Genomic DNA, 22,863 nt, shown 5'->3' on the forward strand with positions numbered 1-22,863 from the left:
TATACAACTAACTGCTATCAGCTGGGCACGAACATTTATACCAGTCTTTGGCAGGCAGAAATGATCATGCCCAAAGTTAAGTATAAAGGACCAGATTCTATAACAATGACTGAAGTTAGGCACCTAACTTAATTATTTAAAAAGCTTAAATTGGCACTGATAAGCAATCAGCATCTCATAATTAAATTAAATTAGAACTAAAGTGGTATTTAGGCCACGAAAACCCTGACATAAATAGGGAGCACCTAAGGTGCTTACAAGCACCTACATCCACTTTAGACACCACTAGGCGTAATTCTATAAATAGTGCCTAACTTAAGACAGACGTGCACTATGTGCCACATTTATAGAATTGGGGCCAAAATGTGCAATAAGTTACTATTCTCTAGCGCACACCTTTTCAACACTTATCTTTGGGCACCACTTAAGGAATCTAGCCCAAAGAGCAAAATTTTCCTTTTAAATCATCTTTTCTAAAACTCAGCCAATACCTTCACATGCAAGTAATTTCTGTAATGAGAATATTGTATTAAAGCCATATACCTAGTAGTGTCCATCTGTTAAATCAAATATTTTATATATATATTTTTTGCAGATTCTTCAGAAATGCCTCCACCAGCCTGGTTGGTTCAAAGACTGAGTCGGGATGGTACGCGGTGATAATGAAGAGGGGGGCTGCTCTTGAAAAAGCGTAATGCAAAACATTCCCTTCCCGGAATGGATGAGTAATCAAACCAAAAGTTAAAGCTGACAGCAAAACAGCTTAAAAGCTAAGTGGAGTTTATATATAAAAAAAATTGAATGCTTTGTAGCATCTTATTTTATGTAAAAAAAAAAACTGGACAAAAGGAATATCTTATGCACATGAAGCACTTTTATATATACACAAAATTTTATTCAAAAAAAAGCAGATTAAATGATGATATTAATTCCTAAGAAGGATTCACACAGCCGTGTTTTTTAAGCACAACCAAGCTGGTGGAGGCATTTCTGAAGAATCTGCAAAAATATATATATCTATAATAATTAAACCCTAAGCGCGCATGCGCACTCCTATCTGCGTGTTCCTTGATCTGTATGTCCGTGGCAGGTAGGACAGCGCATACGCGCTTCGACTCCCCCCTTCACTCACTGTAAGGCAGTTTGTCGTACACACGCCCAGCGCACCTGAACCCTCGTTGACCCTCCTGTCGTGAGACAACCACAAACCTCCTGGCTCCAGCAGCGTCCACAGCACTCTAAACACGCTGCTTCGCAGCCTTTTGCCCTAATTTCCTCTGCCGTGTCTCTGTCTCTGATGATGTCATCAGGGACGCGGAAGAGACGCTACTGGTGCCGGAGGTTTGTAGGTCATCTCGTGGTGGGAGGGTCGGATGGGAGGGTCAGTGGGGTTGGCTGCACGGCGGTGGTAGTGGCGGGGGAAGGAGATGAAAACATGCTGCTCAGGGGGATGGGAGAGAGGGAGGGAGGCAGGCTGGCTTTGGGGGGGTGGGGGTGGGAAAAAGTCTGGAAGACAGTGAGGGGGACATAGGAAGGGGCACTGAGGGCACTAAGGACATAGGAGGCAATGAGGGCACTAAGGACACAGGACAGAGACACTGGGGGCACTAAGGACACAGGAAGAAGGCACTGGGGGCACTAAGGAAATGGGAAGGAGGCACTGGGGGTACTATGGACACAGGACGGAGGCACTGGAGAGTACTATGGACACAGGACGGAGGCACTGGGGAGTACTATGGACATAGGAAGGGGCACTAAGGACATAGGAAAGGGCACTAAGGACATAGGCATTGAGGGCACTGAGGACATAGGAAGGGGCACTAAGGACATAGGAAGGAGGCACTGAGGGCACTAAGGACATAGGAAGGAGGCACTGAAGGCACTAAGGACATAGGATGGGACACTAAGGACATAGGAAGGAGGCACTGAGGGCACTAAGGACATAGGATGGGACACTATGGACATAGGAAGGGGGCCATGGAGAGACAGGCAGGCATGGTGCAACAAAGAAATACAGGCAGGCAGGCCAGGGAGACAGAAAGAAAGACAGACAGACAGAGGGCCAGGGAGAGACACAGACAGACTGACAGACAGATAGCGTCCAAGGAGAGAGAGACAAAGAAAAAAAACCAAAAACAGACAGACAGACTTGTCTAACACCCGTTAATGTAACGGGCTTAAACACTAGTATATTTATATTTCTTCACATTAGTAGGTCTTTGATTAGGAATTAGTTTTTGTTTGTTTTCATGCACATCCAGGGAAGGGGGGATTATTTCTGTCTTCATTTTGTTCTTTGGGTATTTGTACTTGGGATGGGTGGGTGAATGGGAGGATATCATTAATTGGATAAGGTTTTTGTGATAATCCATGTTTTTGTGTTTTATTGAATAATCTTTGGGTGGGAGAAAATGGTTGGTTATGAATATGTGTAAGCTGAATGTGCTTTTATTGTATTATTATATGTTACATTTTATGTATTGCACTATTGAATTTTTAAAAATCAATAAAGAATTACAAACCCCCCCCCCAAAAAAAAAAAAAAGATGGACACTACTAGGTATATAGTATTGATAATTTAGTGGTGATTTATTTAATGAATACAGCTATAAAGATTGTATTAAAGCAGCATATCAAAATTTTGAAAAACTGATGGACCTTGCATATGTTCAAAATGCAAACTACGGATAACGTTCACATTTTTTTCTTAGATTTGACTTTTTATAGAATTATAAAGTCATGGGTGAAGATAGCCAGCAACATTTCAACTGCTGCAGAATGCAGTTATAACAATAATAATATAAATATTTATATTCCATCCCAACCTTATAAGTTCTAGGCAGATCTCAAAAGATAACAACTAGACATTCCTAGGACAGACATTTACAATATGATAAAAAAAAAAAACTTCATCAATTATGCTGATTAAACACTGTTAATGATCAATTTTTTACTCCATCAAAAATTACAAAGACTATAACTTCAAATGTCCCGTTGGGCTCCTTTTACTAAGCTGCGATAGCGGTTTTAGCGCGCGCTAGACTTGAACGCCAGCATTGAGTTGGCGTTAGTTCTAGCCACATAGCACGCGCTAAAATCTTGCGTGTGCTAAAAACGCTATCGCAGCTTAGTAAAAGGAGCCCTAGGAAACATTTGAAGTTACAGGGAAGTGCTTTTAAAACCAAAGGAGGAAATAGCTTTTTCACTCAGAGAATAGTAAAGCTCTGGAATGCATTACTACTACTACTACTACTTATACGGCTTTCCCGCAGAGGAGAGAATCCTGCATTCACCGTGGGCCTCATCTGGGGCAGCCTCCTTGGAGCGGCTGGGGCACGGGCAGTGTGTCTGGGAGGGAATGCATGGATGGGAGAACATCGCAGGGGAGGAGACATAGGCATCCTGGGACTGTCTGCCAAGTCTCTTCCCTGAAGAAGCCCTTTCTGGAAACGTCAATCGCTCCTCCTAAACTTACTTGCTCCACTTCATCACTGACGCTGAAACCGTGGATTGAAGACAAAGTTTTATTTTATTTTTCTTTCCAGCTTATGATTTATCTTTAATCTTATCTATTGTTTTGCCTTTTGTCTTTGTTTTGCTCTATTTCTATCATTTAAATTTCTCCAGAATTCTACTGTTCAACGGCTCCCCCTTCTGCTTCTATTCCTTTCTCTCCTCTCTTCTACCTTCCAAAGTATTTAGATCAATGCTGTCTTGTTAAAATGTTTATTTTATTTTTATTTTTCCTCTAACTCTACTTTTCACTTCTCTATTACCCTCCAGGTACTTTAGTTAGATTGTGAGCCTTCGGGACAGTAAGGGAATTTTTCAAGTACCTTTCTTATTTCTAATCTTAATGTATATTTTCTGTAAACCGCTTAACAGGGGTGTCAAAGTCCCTCCTCGAGGGCCGTAATCCAGTCGGGTTTTCAGGATTTCCCCAATGAATCTGCATTGAAAGCAGTGCATGCACATAGATCTCATGCATATTCATTGGGGAAATCCTGAAAACCCGACTGGATTCCGGCCCTCGAGGACCGACTTTGACACCTGTGGCTTAGAACCTAACGGATGTAGCGGTATATAAGAAATAAATTACATTACATTATTTCTATAGAGCTACTAGAGAAATGTAGCGCTGTATATCAAAACATAGACAGTCCCTGCTCATAAGAGCTTACAATTTAGGGCTCCTTTTACTAAGGTGCGCTAGGGCTTTAACGTGCGGGATAGCGCGCGCGCTACATTAATGCCAGCATTGACCTTAATGCCAGCATTGAGCTGGCGTTAGTTCTAGAAGCGTAGCGCGCGGTAATTTCCTGCGTGCGCTAAAAACGCTAGCGCACCTTAGTAAAAGGAGCCCTTAGTCAAGAAAGACAAACTGGACAAGAAGGTGCATAGTGCTCAGGTGGGGGAATTACAGAGGCAATGGGAAGACAAATATTGATGCTTAGCAGGTAGGGGAAGTGCAGAGGGAATGAAAGGACAGATATTGGTGCTTAGCAGGTGGGTTGGAGTTTGGAATTGAAAACAGTTTCAGAGAAGTGGGCTTTGAGTCTGGATTTGAACACTGCCAGACATGGAGCTTGACATACCAAGTCAAGCAGTTTGTTCCAGGCATATGGAGCAGCAAAGTAGAAAGGATGGAGTCTAGAGTTGGTTGTAGAGGAGAAGGGTACAGATAAGAGATTTTTAGAGATTTACCCGATGAGTGGTGTGCCAGGGGGGAATGTAGAGAGAGGAGAGATACTGAGGAGTTGCAGAGCAAATACAATTATAGGTCATTAAGAGAAGTTTGAACTGTATTGCGGAAACGGATAAGGGGAAGGGCAATGAAGTGACTTGAGGAAAGGGGTAATGTGGACATAGTGACAAAGGTGGAATATGAGGCATGCAGCAGAGGTTTGAACATATTTACAGGGAGAGAGATGGTTTAGCGGAAGGCCAGTGAGAAGCAGGTTGCAGTAGTCTAGGTGAGAGGTGATGAGGGTATGGATGAGGGTCTTAGCAGTATGCTTAGAAAGGGTCTGGTTTTAGCAATATTGTAGAGAAACAAACATGTTTTGGAAGTCTGTTGGATATGTGAAGAGACGGAGAGAGAGGAGTCAAAGATTGCCCCAAGGTTGCGAGCCGATGAGACAGGGAGGATGAGGGCGTTGTTCACAGAAGAAGAGGAGAGATGGGTTTAGGTGGAAAGATAATGATGTGGATGTAGTAAGAGGATATGGTGAGAGCGGTTAAAGTAGCTGGTTTTAAAAAGGTTTGGACAAGTTCCTGGAGGAACAGTTCATAGCCTGCTACTGAGACAGACATGGGAAAAGCCACTTTTTGCCCTGGATCAGTAGCATGAAATGTTGCCATTAATTAGGCTTTTGCCAGGTACTTGTGACCTGGATTGGCCACCGTGAAGATGGGATACTGGGCTACATGGACAACTGGTATGACCTAGTATGACTATTCTTATGTTCTTAATTAGTGGATAACCCACACAACAGTAAATTGTAGATGACCATAAGAAATGGTAGAAATAAAACAGTATAATGAAAAAAGACAGTTGAAGACCTATGCACTAAACTACAATGCATCTATGGCCAAAGTGCATAAAAACCTCATTTTCCAGTGCTCTACTTAATTTTTTAATACAACAATAAAGATTACATTCTAGCGGCAGTCTCTAATTTTTTTCCTGAAAATGCTAGCCGAGGCAGCATTTAATAACAAAGGAAAGTCAATAAGGGGGAAAGATATACAGTATACAGATAGCCTCAGTTTCAAAGCATTTGAAGTCTTAGTTTTAAAAATAAGTCTGAGGGCAGGTTTACCTTCAATTCATATAAAAAATTCTTCCTCCTCTTCCTTTCCATTACTGAGATGTTTCTGTGATATCCCCGATAGGTACAACTCTGCCTTCTCAGATTTCACAGCTATTAAAGGCTGATGGACACTCTCCTCAGGGGAAAAGTTGATTTTTGCACCAGAAATAGCTGACAAATAATTTTGTGGCCTGAAGTGAGAAGGAAGGTTATACTGTAAATCCCTTGAAAACCTACTGAAAGATGACAGAATGTAACCGGAGTTTACCACTGTAAATCCTGTGTCAACGTTGGTCTCTGCTTCCTGGGACTGAACACTGTATTCTTGGCTAGAGATTCTGGACTGAGATGGTACTTTCGGTTCTGAAAACACTGCTGGGCTGTTGCATTGTGATGAACAATAGGAACCACTTTGGAGTGTGCTGCAAGGGCTTCCGGAAGCCAAGCTTTCACTCAGATCTGAAGTTTCACCAGAAATATCCTGACATCTGTCACCTGGGCGCTGTAATGGCAGCGGCTCTTTCATGTTCTTGCCTGTTGCTTTCTTATTTGGAGCTGTGTTTTGGCATGAGTATGCTAAGTTGTGCAGGTCCTTTTCTTCAGGTTGACAGGAAAGAAAAACTTGCCTGACGATTGAGCTGCCTGGAACCTGTTCACATAAAAATAAGAAAATATGATCACCGTTGCTTTATATATAAACTTTATTAATCCTTTTTCTACTTTCCAGAGGTGAACTTGTAGATTAAACAACCACAGGTTGCTAATATTAGAATTGTGTCATGTTTTAAGCATCAAGTTACCTAAGATTTATAAGGACAATAGAATTATATTCTTCACATGGCATACATTAAAATTTATTAATAATCTAATACCTATTCATCAATTCTTGTGGCTGAACTCCAAGATTCAAATTGGCGAGTCTAAGATCCTGTGGAAATGGGAAAATGCTTGATTTTTCACGACTGCAACAATCATTCGGCATTATAAAATGTCAAACATTTAAATGGTTGCAGTTGAAGCAGGCCATTCAGAAGGGGTTCCCTGACTGGCGAAATTTAAATATTCAGCATAGCTTACCGGGCCTGTGCTTCCAGACAGATTTGCTAGGGCATCAGGCAGCCAAGTGGTATAAATTAATATCTGAATATTTGAACAAGAAGCCCAAAACTAGTCTGAAAGGCATTTGGAGCACTGAGATAAAGCAAGAGATTTCTGCTACTCAATGGCCACGGATTTGGACTTGGAGGATGAGATGTACAGCGTCAGCATCTTTGAGACAAACCTGGTTTTTTCTGTTATATAGGATTTTCTGGACCCCTGTTCGTTTGCAAAAGTTAGATAGTTCAAAGCAGGGCTGTGGAGTCGGAGTCGAGGAGTCGGAGTCGGAGGAAATTTCGGGTACCTGGAGTCGGAGTCAGAAGTACAAAACACTGAGGAGTCGGAGTCGGAACATTTATCTACCGACTCCATTTTTTAACTTGGCATACCAATCACGAGCGATTCTTTCAGCTATAGCACCCACTATATACACAGCACAAATGTTGCGAGCAGCTTCTGCGGCCTTAGAACCTTGATTAAAAGCAAAAAGAAGGTGGTGTCAAAAATGCTCATTTCTCTCAACTTGACATTCCATTTTAATGATCTAAAATTAACCAGTGCTGTGGAGTTGGAGTCGGAGTCGAGGAGTCGGAGTCGGAGGAAATTTCGGGTACCTGGAGTCGGAGTCTGAAGTACAAAAAACTGAGGAGTCGGAGTCGGAACATTTATCTACCGACTCCACAGCCCTGGTTCAAAGTCTAATAGATGCTGGCACTGTCATCTTGATATAGGGACACTGGATCATTTGATATTCTATTGTCTATTGATACTTAGATTTTGGAGATCCATATGGGGTCAAATCAATATGACATTGGAAACTTCACTAACATTGCCATACGACATAGGGCTCCTTTTACAAAGGTGCGTTAGGGCCTTAACGCGCGGAATAGTGCACCTTAGTAAAAGAAGTCCCTTGTGTTGTTTGGAACTTCTTAATACCCAAGAGTCCAATTGAAATAAGATTAGATTACTTCTTATCATGACAGGAGTTGCTATACAGCTAATCACGAAAAACTGGAAAAATTGGGATAGGTTAAATTATAACTTTTGGTGGGAAACCTTATGAACGTATGAAATCGTTACAATTGGGACACCATAATAAATTCAAAAAGGTTTGGGATCCACTAACAAAATTTTGTAAGAATTGATTATTAGTATTACCCTTTGATTTCTGAATGAAGGTTATACACATCCAGGAAGGGGGGTGGGGTGATATGTACTTATCTTGCTATTTGACTGTAATGGGTGCTGTTTATTGTACTAATTATTTGTAAATTTATTGCACTTTGTGTTGGCATATAAAATGAATAAAGAATTGGAAAAAAATACACAAACAACCACAGGTTAGCTGTATTTAAGTGTCATTATTGTGAAACTGAGGCCCTCTTTTACTAAGGTGTACTAACTGATTAGCGCACACTAAATGCTAACACGTGCATGTTAGTCTATGGATGCGTTAGCGTTTAGCGCGCGCTAATTGGTTAGCGCATCATAGTAAAAGAGGAGGTGAGTTGAATTTATTGGCTCCTTAAAAACAAGGATGAAGCGTATAAACAGATAATATACCCCTATTATAATCCGCCTGATATTCAGTGCTGGGAACAGCTCCTGCTGGTTAAGTGCTAATATTCAGACAAAGTTTTAGATGTTGCAGAATCTGTTGTATGTTGAGGTGATTGTCTTTATAGCAGACGTGTGTGATCAGGCTTAAATTAGGGAAGGGGTAAAACGGGACCTTAAGGACCTCACGGATCTAAAACCGCACGTCCTTAAAAATCCGAGGTCCGTGCATTGACAAGTCTGCCTTCGCTTTCCCTGCAGCTCGTCTCAGGCCCCCGGCTCCCTCGCGGACCTCACGGATCTGAACTGCATGTCACATCCTTAAAAATCCGAGGTCCGCGCCACTTTTGAGATCCCTGCCACTTTTAGTCTCTGGCTCTGACAGAGCTCTATGAAAATTTAACTCTGACGGATCCTAATGCTTTTCCCTCTTTATGCTAGGATCTGTCAGAGTTAAATTGTCATAGAGCTCTGTCAGAGCCAGAGACTAAAAGTAGCAGGGATCTCAAAAGTGGCGTGGACCTCGGATTTTTAAGGATGTGACGTGCAGTTCAGATCCATGAGGTCAGCGAGGGAGCCGGGGGCCTGAGCTGAGCTGCAGGGAAAGCGAAGGCGGACTTGTCAATGCACGGACCTCTGATTTTTAAGGACGTGCGGTTTTAGATCCGCGAGGTGCGTAAGGTCCGTGAGGTCCGCGTTTTACCCCTTCCCCTTAAATTATGAGATATTGCCAGATAAGTGATCTTTAAATACAGTTGAATTGTTTCCATAGATGTATATGTGGTTTAGTGTCACGTGCTTGAAATAACTGAGTCTAAGATATGTAATGTCATCCATGATCAAGAAATCCATTTTTATGTGCACATGAAGGCATTGCTTGTCATAAAAGTAGCCAGCAGCCCTTTTCATGAGCTTCAGTCTCTTCACCATCATTTCAAATTAATACATTGAAAGCACTGTGAGAAAAATTTCACTCGACCTTCAATTTCACTTACTGGGGTGATACATGTCACAATTCTGGATGAACCACCCTTGGCATTTCTGAATTCTGATTCAGTATATTCCTTTCCTCCATTATTTCCTTGTCAAGCAATTGTTTTTACCCTTCCTCCCTCTATGCCTTCAAACCAGGGTGGATTAAAAAAAAAATCAATGATTTAAAAAAAATCTTATTTTTTTAAAATAAAATGCTTTTTGAGGAAAAATCTATCTAAAGATAGTTTTCTATTTAAGATACATTATAGTAGGATTTAGTATGAATTATAGTACACGATACTGAACTGCTACAACTCTAAGAGAATGTAGACGACTAGAAAGAAAATGGAGAAAATCTAACTCGGATCATACAAATCCGCCTGGAAAAAAAATCAACAAACAATACAAATCACAATTAAAGGACAAGAGAAAAACAAACTACACCAACCTAATAGGCACTGAAGCCCAAGACACCAAAAAACTATTCCAAATTCTAAAAAACCTAACTGACACCAAACTCTACCTGACCACTAACAATACCCCTCCCCCCTCAGCCACTCTATTAACAGAACACTTCCCCAATTCTCAAAGACCCTAAAGGACCAATAGACCAAACATCCTACTACAGACCCATTGCCTCTATTCCACTCTATGTCAAAATATTAGAAGGACTAGTTGCCAAATTCCTCACCAATTACCTAGAAAACCAAAACATACTCCATCCCACGCAGACTGACTTCAGAACCAACTTCAGCACGGAAACACTACTAGGATCCCTCTTAGACACAGCCAGACAACATCTCAGCACAGGAAAAAAAATGATGCTCATACAACTAGACCTGACCGTTGCATTCGACCTGGTGGATCATAACATCCTACTACAAATCCTAGATACAATAGGTATCACAGATAAAGTATACTCGTGGTTTGAAGGATTCCTAAAATCAAGAACCTATAGAAGAAAATCAGACAAAGAAAAATCTGAACCTTGGTCAAACCCCTGCGGCATTCCCCAAGGATCCCCTCTATCTCCCACACTCTTCAACCTCTATATAGCCTCCCTCAGCACCCACCTGGACAAACAAGGCATAACCTCCTACAGCTATGCAGATGACATCACCATTCTTGTACCTTTCGATCAACCAAAACTCTCCATGACAGACACAATACACCAAACACTAAAATCAGTAGCGACTTGGATGAAAGATCACAAACTAAATTCAAAACTAAATTCATCCTCCTCGAAAACAATAAAATACCAACCATAACCAACATTGAAATCAACGCAATCAACTACCCAATACAACCCACTCTAAAATTACTAGGAATAACAATCGACAGATGCTGCACCATGCAGCCGCAAATCAATAAAACAATACAAAAATCATTCTCAGTCATGAGAAACTTAAGACAAGTTAGGAAATTCTTCGAGAAAACACAATTCCAGCTCATAGTACAGTCCCTAATACTAGACCTACTAGACTACTCTATCTCCCCTGCCCTGCAACAATAACAAAACAACTACAAACAATCCAAAACACAGCACTGAGACTCATCTACTCATTGAAGAAACATGACCACATTACAGAAGCATATCTCAAATCGCATTGGCTTCCAATCCCAGCAAGAATACAATTTAAATTCTACTGTCTGCTATTTAAGACTTTATACAGAGACAGCCTAAACTACCTGAACAACCGCCTCATCCACAACACCTCAACCAGACATAGGAAAACTCACACCCCATTCTCATACCCCCCAATTAAGGAGGTCAAATAGAAAAAACTAAATGATGGCCTCCTAGCCATTCAAGCAGCCAAACTAGACAATCAAATCGCCAATCTACTGACGGCATCCCTAGACTACAAAACTTTTAGAAAATAAATAAAGACCATACTCTTCAAGAAATCCCTGAAAAAGAAATAACACCGCAAGTTTCAAATATCGCCTCTCACTAAAGCCACCTACTCAAAACAACTAGCCATACTCATTTCTTACTATCTTTGAAAATGGCCAGATATCTTTTTGGTAAGATCTTTTTGTAATACATCCTTGATAATTCTTTTGTAATCCGCCATAATACGTAGGATGATTAACTATGATATAAATGTGCACATATACATAGGATAATTGATTATGGTATAAATGTGTCTGTATTGAAAACCATCTAAAAAAAACAAATGCTAACTCTATTGTAACACTTTTACAGAAGCTCATGTATTTTAACACCATTACAGAAGCTCATGTAAACCACTTTGAATTGACTCCCCAGTCATTAGTAGCGGTATAGAAGCTTTCAATAAACATAATCAAAATATTATTCATCATGAAATAAGGATTCGTTTTTAATTATATAGCATGAAGCAGTATATTCATGCAATGTTTAAATCTTTTAGTAAGTCTTGATGGTGGAGTAATGTTCACGATGATTCTGTTGTATTTGCTTGTATAATAACAATAGAAGAAGGGAATGTCGCTTGCAGAAACAATTGATACCTCATTAAATGCACATACAGCAGAATATTTCTAGGAAGTAGCCGCAAAAGTTTTAATAAAATTTGAGCAAAAATTCAAATGCCCTAGTATGCAGTTGAGTCACAGATAATGCTGTAAATGTATCCAAGATAAGAAAAAATTTAGAAGCGCATGAAGAGAATACCAAGCTAATAACATATGGCTGCAGTGCTTATTTGCTGCACCTCCTAGCCAAAGACTTCAGTATCTCAGAAATAAAGACTAATGTCGTTGAAATTGCTAAATACTTCCGTAACAATCATTTTTCAGCAGCAGCTCTGAAAAGAATGGGTGGAATCAAGCTAACGCTCCCACAAGATGTTAGAACTCTGTAATGAACTGTTTTGAGCCGCATACAAAGAACTGGCCTATTATGATGACATCCATTTGTAAATATTAAGATTATACCAGCAAGAATGAATCTGTAGAAAACTATGATTTAAATCAGGTCTTTCTGACTAGTAATTTAAATCAAATCCACCCTGCTTCCAATTATACTGTGCAGCTAAAGAGCTCTCAGTTTGAGCAACCTGAGGTTCACATAGTTTCTAATCTATAAAATAGCAAAATCAACAAACTCTCTGAGGGTTGGGGGAAAAATATGTGTGTGAGAGAAAGGGGCAGATATTATATGAAACAGAGAAAGAAAAGGGCAGATGGGTAGCAGGCATGTACTAGAGTAGAGAGAGAAGGAGACCAAGTGACTGAAGGCCTCTATAGAGGCGTAGGCATCATCTACTGACACTACTTAAATTCAGTTGCCTTAAAGACCTATATATTTACTGGTCTGCATTATTTAATTTTCTTTGTCATCTAATACCTTTTATTAAATTTAGATATTAATATATGTGTTATCTGCATTTACTTTGCTGAATGTTGTCAGACAATTAAGGACTCAGGCCCCACCCTGACCCGGTCCCACTAACTTTAGCCTCCCAAAACAGCTGCCTCCCAAAACTGGCTGCCTATGACTGGGGTGATTATATCTGATGATCTTGTGATGGCCAAATATGCAGGAAAGTGTGTGATGAAGTGATTTTCAATGGAGTGGGAGAAGAAAGCATCCTTAAGTAGCTAGATGGCGAAACGCTGATTGATGTCAGTGCAGTGAATCCTCCCTGAGATAAGTAACTCAGTTTGGTCAATGCTTTAATACCGTTTGCATATAACTGATTAATACACAGATTACTTGCATTGCATAAGGCTATTTAATAAGTTGTAGTTGGAATTCAGGAGGTTTTTTTATGCCAATGACGTATTTCTGACCGAGTATAAACTGCCAATTTCTTTGCCAAACCTTGGTGGGCAGTGGAGGGGCTCCGAGGCTTTTTCCTCCAATTTTAATGACAATTGTTTTTGTTGATGGCCTTCTGCATACGCAACACACTGTAGATCTAAAAACTACAAGAATCGTATCTGAAGCTTGGATATATCTTTGAGGAATTAGAATAAAGACCACTCATTCATCATTTGCTTTTTAGTAAGTGTGTTTATAGTTTGATTTTTTGATTACTATTGTTCTTAAGTTTAATATTCAAATATGTCGAAAGGCCAGAATAATATTTAGGTGCATAGGGAAAGGAACAACCAGCAGGAAAAAGAGGTACAAGTGGTGTCTCATTTGGATTTGGAGACTGTACCTTCAAAAAGTAGAAACAGAATGAGTCAGTCCAGAGTGCGGCTACTAAAATGGTCAGTGATCTTCATCATAAATAATATGGAATCAGACTTAAAGCTCTCATACTTTGAAATAAAGCAGCAGAGGAGAGATATGACAGACACATTTAAATACCTCCATGACAAATAGACAAATCTTGAAAATGAAGGGACAAATTTAGAAATGGCCCAGAAGGATAGGCAAATGTTGGCTGAATATAATTGCAGTTTATATTTGCAACATTATCATTTGCAATAATATTCATAAAATGATTGCACTGAGATTAATTATCATCTCTTAAGTTAAAAAAACAAATTTTTGAAAACTAGTGCCTTCATAACTAAATTTCCCTTGACAAACTAAAGCACACATTAGTGTATTATCAAATTTTCAGAAAATGAAAACATATAAGCCTTAAAAGCAAACATGCACTTCTATTAAACAAACAGAACAAAACACTATTCTGCTTTAAAAGTAGACCTGACACAGCAAATACTCCGACTCATGAATCCCTGCCCCTTCCTCTATCATCACTTATGAGTCATTATTTAATGTGAGCCTACTTGCAGAGAGTGATGGGATTCCTGATAAGAAAACTTGTCTATTTCTGGGTTGCATCTTCTGGATCACACCATTCATTTCTGGGTTTAACTAAATGGCTTTAAGGAATTCCAACTGCAGACAGACCGATGCTGTCATCTTTTCTTTATGGGCAGAATTATAAATATGTGTTTATTCATGCTTTGGGATAAAACCAGTGCTGCCTCAGGGTGCCATAAAGACATCTGACAGCCCAAGAATGCTAAAAGACATATATTATTTGAAATGATTTCTGAGAAAATGTGGGTTTTAGTTCACATAATTGAGAGATGTGGAAAAAAAATTTATGTCCAACCCACATGGGACAGAACCAAATACTGTATGCCCAAGTTGGCACATTTTTACAGCATGAAGAAAATGCAGGATGCGAAATATTTCCAGACACTCAATTATTTATGAGTCTCTAAAGCACCATAGAAAAAAAGCCAGGGTTTTATATAAACAAAGGGTAAACATATGTCTCTTCTTGATGATAAAGAAAATACAATACATAAGAACATAAGCACATAAGCAGTGCCTCCGCCGGGTCAGACCATAGGTCCATCACGCCCAGCAGTCCGCTCCCGCGGCGGCCCAAACAGGTCATGACCTGACTAAATCACCAGAAGGGGCCCCCATGCCACCTTGGTTTCCTGATGAGTCCTATCTTCCCATCGAAGTCCTAGCCCTCCGGTCTTGCACATGCACGACCTGGTTGGGTTTCAGAAACAGAGAGAATAATGGCAGATAAAGCCCATATGGCATACTCTTTTCAGTCTGCTCGTCTACACCAGCTCTACAATCCTTTCCTCTCCATCGCACATTCTCTGTATATGTCCCATGCTTCTTCAAGTCCAATACTGTCCTCATCTCCTGCACCTCCACTGGGAGGCTGTTCTATCCCACCACATTTCTTTTCCCTTCATCCTATGACCCTGTTGTTCCAGAACTTGCTTTCAGCATAAAGTGGCATGTCTCTTATGCATTTATAACATGGAGTAATATTTTTATTATCTTTCTTAGAGAGGAGAGTGTGGCTCACTTGTAGAGCTGCTGCCTCTGCACTCTTAGTGAGATCAAAATCCTAGTGCTGCTCTATGTGACCCTGACTTTAGTAACAGTAAGAGGCGGTCGGAGCACACCACGAGGGATTTACTGCACCCACCAGCGCCCCAGCTGCCCTCTCCTGCCTTTTGACAGGCGAAAAAAAACACGTATTTGCGGTTTTTAAAAATTCGCAGGTGTCCCTGGAATGGAACCCCTGCAAATTTTGGGGGAGTACTGTATCTACTGTACCTGAATGTAAAATCACCTTGACCTACTAGAGAAAAAGGTGTGAAATACAGGGGGTTGGTATTCAAAGCAATTTTACTGTTTCAGTTAAGCAATTAACTGTTTCAGGGCTAAACAGTCATTTTCAGCAGCAGTAAACTGGTGAGTGTTGCTGAAAATGATGAGTTAGTATCTAAGTCAAACCTGACTATTTTGAGGGCATTCCTGCGGCAGAGTCGGTACTTGGCGGTTAAGTGCCAATGTTCTGCACTTAAATGACCAAGATCACCACATAAAGGTCAGTCATATCTTTATGTGGTGCTCCATAGCTGGCTCTGGAAACCAAGAAATTCAATGCCAGAGGCTGGACATTTATTTATTCAATTTTCAAGGGAGCTCAGAATGGTTTACATGAATTTATTCAGACACTCAAGCATTTTTCCCTGCTTGTTCCAACAGGCTCACAATCTATCTAACGTACCTGGGGCAATGGGGGGGATTAAGTGACTTGCCCAGGGTCACAAGGAGCAACATGAGTTTGAACCCACAACCTCAGGATGCTGAGGCTGTAGCTTTAACCACTGTGCCATACTCTCCCCCAGCATGGAATATCTGGGCATAAAGCCGGTGGCGGTCAGCAAAATGCTGAGTGTTGCCTGCTGAATATTGGGCCCCCAGATCTTTATGTCTAACTCCCATATGCTTTAGGACAAAGACCATTTGCCATTTTATTAGCCAACCTCTGCACTGACTCCATCCCACTTATATCTTTGTGCAGGTGCAGTCTCCAGATTTGCACTTGGACTCCAGATGAGATCTCACCAGAGACTTCTGCTGGCCATTCTTCTCCCTATGCACCCAAGCAACCTTCTTGTTTTTGCTATCACCTTTTCTCCTTGTTTGGCCACCTTGGGATCAGATAGGATATCCCCAGATTCTGGTATTCTTTCATACACCAAAGTATATAATCTCCTATACTGTACCACTAACTACCTTGGGTTCTTATAGACCTAATAAATGACCAGGTTTGGGGTTTTTTTTTTGTAGCATTAAACCTTATCTGCCATACTCTGGACTATTTCTCAATTGTTGTTAGGTCCTTCCTTGTGTTATTGTCTACATTTTCCAGGTTGCAGAGTTTGGTATCATCCACAAAGAAGCAAACCTTTTCCTGTCTCTCTGCAATATCACTTAGAAAAAAATACTGGAAAGAACCAGATCAAGCACACTAATGGTAATGCCCGGTTCATAGACAAGTCGGCGAAAGACAAAGGCGCGCGCCGACAACTGAGCACAAGACGGAGGCGCGCGCCGACAACTGAGCACAAGATGGAGGTGCGCGCCGAAGAAAATTACAGTTTTTAGGGGCTCCGACGGGGGGGTTTTGTTGGGGAGCCCCCCCAGTTTACTTAATAGAGATCGCGCCGGCGTTGTGGGGGGTTTGGGGGGTTGTAACCCTCCACATTTTACTGTAAACTTCACTTTTTCCCTAAAAACAGGGAAAAAGTGAAGTTTTTAGTAAAATATGGGGGGTTACAACCCCCCACACCCCCCACAACGCCCCCACAACACGGCGCGATCTCTATTAAGTAAAGTGGGGATTCCCCCCACGCCCCCCCGTCAGAGCCGTAAAAACAGTAATTTTCTGCGGCGCGCACCTCCGCGCTGCGCTCAATTGTCTGCGCGTACCTTTGTCCCGGCGCGCTTTTGACCTGACACCGTAATGCCCCTATCCTCATGGTGAACTCTATTTGTTGCCTCCAACTCAACCAGTTTCCAACCCAGTCACTTGAGGGTACAAACCAAGGGTGCTTAGTTTGCTTATAAAAGTCACCTAGAAAAAACATTTATGTGAATGTGGGGAAGATGATCACCAGAACTGTACCTGAAGCAGAATTTTGTTTCCATCATAGTCTTGAGTTTGCCATCGTGTGTTGCTGATGGGAATACACTGATTAGGTAAAAGAGGCACGAGCTGACCAATTTCTTGCACCCTGAACTGCAGTACAGATGATTCCTTCAGCTCCACAGGTACTCCAGGAGGCAATTGTTTTAAGGAGAACTGCACAGAAACACTTTCCGTTGAATACAGCACAAAAAAGCAGAAGTTACTTTTCTGCACAGTTGCTTCCTTCTGTAAGATCATTTCATACAGTCTGACCGCATCCTCATAGTTGTCAAAATGACAATACAGGGTCACACGCAGGATTTCAGTGCCATAATGAACCTGCCTTATACCCCAAACCGGCATATGGGCATCCAGACTATAAAAGTCCTGACTGGCAAGCATGTAGGAACAAAATCTTCCACTGGAATTTTCAGTGTGGTGGTATTGCCATGGGGGATGCTGGAAAAAATGAACCATCTGGACAATTCGCTCTTCACCCAAGTCTTCATGGAGAAAGAGCAGAACCGACATCCCCGGAAAACCAGACCTCTTTTTGTGATATTTTTCGTAGTACTTAAATGAACGAACCCGTGCAGATACAAGAAAAAGTTGAATACCTGGACAAATCCAATGCACAAGTTGATCAATTGTTCTCTGTAGAAGTGATAAATCTCCAGAACTAGCAAGAAGATGAACAGTCATGTTCAAGGACTCCCCTCTTTCATCCATTGTAAAGTCACCTGAAAAAATATTTTGTTAAAAAAGTCACATTAAAGGATACATTAAAAAATGTTTTTAAAGCTAAAAAAATAATAATAATAATCAAGAAAATTGCATGCATTTGCACAGTTTTATTTCTTAACATCTTGTGTTACATTTAATCCTTTGGCCTCAGTGATATTCCCACTTGCAGGTAAGATGCTAACATGCACCAAATGAAGGCCAGTGCAGTTTAGTGATGAGAATGGAAGTCACAGTTAACGCCACAAGGGCATTTTTCAGAAAATGGAAAGCAGGAATCAGTTTGTCCATTTCATGATCAAGAAGGGGTAAAAAGAATGCACAAGAAGCACAAGGTAATAGTAGAAAAACTAATGTTTCTTTTCTTCAAGAAGATGGTGGGGATCATACCCAAATCAGAAGCCTCCTCTGATCGGGATGTTCTAGAACAGTGTTTCTTAACTGGGTCCTGGAGTATCCCCTTGTCAGTTAGGTTTTCAAGATATTCACAATGAATATGCATGAAAGAAATTTGCATATAATGTACGCAGTGCGTGCAAATTAAGTTTATGCAAATTCAATGTGGATATCCCGAAAACCTGACTGGCAAGGGGGTACGCCAGGACCGAGCTGAGGGTCACTGTTCTAGAACAACTAACGTGTATAACTGTAAGTCTAAAAGATGTAATAGATCAAACTGACAAAGTCAAGAACAACAAATCACAAGGACGAGATGGAATTCACGCTAGAGTTCTGAAAGAGCTCAAACATGAAACTGCTATCTTGTTACTAGTAATCTACAGTATAATCCATCATGCAAAATGGCCACAAAATCTGAGTTTGGAGGGTGGTCAATGTAAAACCAGTTTTAGGAAGGGCTCAAGATAAGCTCTAGGGAGTTATAGATTTGCAAGGCTAGACAAAATGGTTAAAGCTAGATTAAATTACTGACTGTATTTCAGATACAGATTAATAGGAATGAGTCGGCATGGGTTCAGCAAAGGTAAGTCTTACCTTACCAATTTAATAGATTTATTTAAGGCATAAAATAACATGTTGGTTGATATGTGTATTTAGATTTCAAAAGATATTTGACTAAAGTCATTCATGTGAGACTCCTCAAAAAAATTAATGAGTCATGGGATAGCAGAGGAGCCAAATTAACACTATACTGGACCCTATGCAAACATATTTTTTCACCTCTCCAAAAGTAGCAGGGAAAAGTGCATAGCTCAGCTATGGAAATGATAGCATTATAGTTTGTGAGTGAGCATGGGGACTATGCAAGCTCATGCTTTGAATGGAGTGGCTTAATGGTTAGAGCTGGAGAGCTACCAAGTTACCAGTTCCAGGAGGGAAATTCTGAGCCAGTCCTGGATTTCTGCAACTCTATCCTGGTACATTATGGAACCTGATGCGTTGATTTTAGTTGGTGGTTTCAGGATTACATATAAAATACTGAATTGTGATGTAAGTTCAAAAACAGATCTAGCCAGTCTACCTACTGGAAATAGGTAACTTGACAGCTTTGCAGCAGTGGGCTAACAACCAGGAAAGCTAGGCAAGTCATTTTAACTTTCTATGCTATGGCCTCTGGTGCAAATCAGATTTCAAGGGTGGACTGCCTGAAAGAGTGAGATTTAAGGGCAATGTATCCAAGCTATAAATTTACATTGTTTTATGTGTGAAAAAAACTCCACAAATAGAAGAAGCAAAATAAAATATTTAGCTTTTTTTGATGCTTCTGAAAGGATATAGGCAGAATGGAAGCAGTTGTTAGGAATTATTCAAAGGATTTTGCCCAAGTAATTTAATAATTAACAGGATAAATTCCCTGGGCTAAAAACTTCCCTTCAATTAGTTATGTGAACAGGAACATTTGTACCAGTGAACTTCTCCATTCCAGCCCAGATTTTCAAAGAGAAGCTTTATTTATATGAGACTGCCCTCTCCATTTACAAGTACATGCACTGTATCTCTCTTTTCTAGTGCTGTTCTAATGTTCAAGTGCTCATTTTTGTCTCGTCAACTCGAGCGTACATCTTAGTAAGTACTCTGTCAGGATTTTATTTTATTTTAGTTTTAAAATGTGTTAGAATATGGTTAAATTTTGCACATAGCACATAGTTTTTGCACATACTGTTTAAATTTCATACACAGCGTCTAGTCCTTTCGTTTATTTATTTATTTATTGATATTTAAGATTATATAAGACAATTTTAGTCATTAACATTTATTTATTTATGTATTTTAGAACTCTGACCCCTGAAGAAGCCTAATGGTGAAACGGGTCCCCGTAGGGTTTTGAGCACTTCTACAAATTTAAAGATAAGTTATTATTTGAATATTTTGAGCACTTTCATCAAAAAACTGGTACTCGATGATTGATACCTTCACCTGTAATATTGGCATTTGAAATCTTTAATGATTTGCCATTCAGGTGTCTGAGAGTACAGTTAAGATCTATTGTCTTATATTTTTTCATACAAGTCTATATTTTGCATTGGATCAAGTGCTCATTCAGGCAGCACCCCACCTCCTATAAAGTCTAGCGAACTTCACGTAAAATTCTGGTATTTTCTGCCAGTTCTTTTCCTCAATTGACAGCTGACCCTTCACTTTCTCCCATTCTTTAGCCCTACTCCTTTGCAATAATCTTCTCCTCTCCCTCACCCCCACAACACTCACTGGTTCCACTGATTCTCTCCAAAGATCCTGCACAAAGCTCAGATTCTCCTTCAGCAGAGGTTCCCAAGCGGTTACATGGCACCACAAGTCTCTCGCCCTCCTTCCACCGCTGCTGCCATCGTTGTCATCTTCTCTCCCCTAGTCCCTGGACTAGCAGCAACAGCTCATCATGTGCTTTTACTTCCCCCACACATATGTCAGTAGCGTTAGTGTAGCGATTCTGTCAGGCAGCCTCGGGGCCTCTGCCAGGTCGGGCTTGCCTCTGAGGAAAGAGGACGTTGCATCATTGGAGATGGAGCTGGCTTAGCAAAGGCCCCAAGGTTGCCTGATGGAATTGCTACACTGACGCTACCTACAGCTGTGTGGGAAAAGTAAAAGCACATGGTGAGCTGCTGCTGCTGGGGAAGGGAAAAGGCGAGATAGAGGTGCTGCTGGACTTGGAGAGGAAGGGCAAGGTGCTGTTGGACCTGGGTGGGAGACAGAGAGATGAGGTGCTGCTGGACATGGGGGGAGGGGATAGGTACTGCTGGACTGGGAGAATGGAGAGATGCTGCTGGACCTGGAGGAAAAGGGGAGGAGAGAGTGCTGCTGGATCTGGGTGATGGTGAGAAATGAAAGGGAGAGGTGCTCCTGGACATGATTGGGGGGGGATAAGAGAAGGGAGATATGCTGCTGGACATGGAGAGGGAAGGAAGAGGTACTGCTGAACAAGGGGAGGGGGAAGGGAGAGGTGCTGCTGGACCTGAGTGGTGGTGGGAGATGAAAGGGAGAGGTGCTGCTGGACCTAGATGATGTATGGGGGGAGGAGAGAAGAAGAAGTACCGCTAGATTGGGGCAGAAAAGAGAGACGGAAAGGTGCTGCTGGACTCAGAGTGGAAGAAGAAAAGGTGCTTACGAACTGGGGGAGGGCAGTGAGAAAGAGACTGGATTGGGGGAGGATGAGGGTACATTGGACTCAATGAGGAAAAGATGCAGATCGCAGGGGGAGAGAAAGGAATTGAGAGAAAGACAAGCATGTCACATGGTGGGAGGTATAGGCAGAAAAAAATAGAGAAGTGATTCACAGAGATGCTAAACATGGAAGGAGGATAGGGATAGAGGCACACATGAAGAATGCTGGATGGAGGGAATGGGGACACAGAATGGCAATACTGATTACAATGGTACAAAACGACAAGGACATAAAGGGTAGATGCTGGACAGAATAGGTAAGAATACAGAGAAGGAAGGGGGTCATGAAGATATGTCAAATCGACAGAGCACCCTACAAAGATAGAGGGGAAAACCAGAGAAAACCCCAACAGACACTATGACCAAGCAAATGGAAAAATAAAGTACTCAGACAACATTCTGAATTTATTAATTGTAATGTTTCTGTATAGAAATCTTGCAACAGTCCCATTGTTCTGTTTTCTCACTAGGCATTGTACAAGTATTTTAGGACCTGGTGTAATATTTATGGTAAATTTAGCCACAAATAAGGTTGTGCTCTTTGAGTCCTGGGAGTTAGAGCTGCTATGATACTGTAAGGTTCCAACTCATCTTTTTTGCACAAGTTTGTGCATAGTCTTTTGCAGTGGCAGCATTGTGTACTGTCGTTCCAGAGGTGATATCAAAACTTTTTAACATAGTTCGTTATAACATCAAAGAGAGTTTTAGACATTTTGCAGTAACTGTTATGTGTTGAGGTGCAAGAACAGCCTGTTGATCTTGTAACTCCCAATCCAATGAGACATAAAACTATTGCTACAACTTATTATTTTTAAAGCGCTAATAAACAGCGCTGAACATAAAAAAAATCAAGAAGAAATAGTGCAGAAATAATGTACTTGATGTCGAGTCTTTTATTTCAAACAATAGATTGTATGGAGGAGCCAAGATTCGGAAAAGTGCGTGAATACCTTAGCGCGCTGCCTATCAGCCATCCACCGATATGCAGCGTGCTAAGGTATTCATGCTTTTTTCCAAGTCTCCATACGCTCTTGTGGCCCATAAAGGAACTATTTGGAAAGGACCCCTGAGGAAGATGCGTTGATCAATACATGGTCTTCTTTACCCAATGTGTGGTGGACACCTGGAATGCGCTTCCAGAGAGCGTA

General features: G+C 41.0%; 1 protein-coding gene across 7 annotated transcripts in view; it reads right to left on the reverse strand.

The window, feature by feature from the left end:
• FAM124B (family with sequence similarity 124 member B) overlaps nt 1-22,863 on the reverse strand; it is a 131,559-nt gene that overhangs the window by 76,686 nt on the left and 32,010 nt on the right. For 2 of the 7 annotated variants that reach the window (XM_033958756.1, XM_033958758.1), the window contains exons 2-3: nt 17,354-18,096; nt 5,624-6,462 (exon numbers count right to left, since the gene is read on the reverse strand). The exons of 2 other annotated variants lie outside the window; for them this stretch is intronic. In XM_033958756.1, the coding sequence (XP_033814647.1) occupies nt 5,830-6,462; nt 17,354-18,085 (1,365 nt within the window). In that variant the 5' untranslated portion in view covers nt 18,086-18,096 and the 3' untranslated portion in view covers nt 5,624-5,829. Of the gene's footprint in view, nt 1-5,623; nt 6,463-17,353; nt 18,097-22,863 lie in introns of those variants that run through there. 3 more of the 7 variants (XM_033958757.1, XM_033958759.1, XM_033958755.1) reach the window with 3 other exon arrangements.

This window comes from Geotrypetes seraphini, chromosome 9, assembly GCF_902459505.1.
Source record: "Geotrypetes seraphini chromosome 9, aGeoSer1.1, whole genome shotgun sequence".
NCBI classification, from domain to species: domain Eukaryota; kingdom Metazoa; phylum Chordata; class Amphibia; order Gymnophiona; family Dermophiidae; genus Geotrypetes; species Geotrypetes seraphini.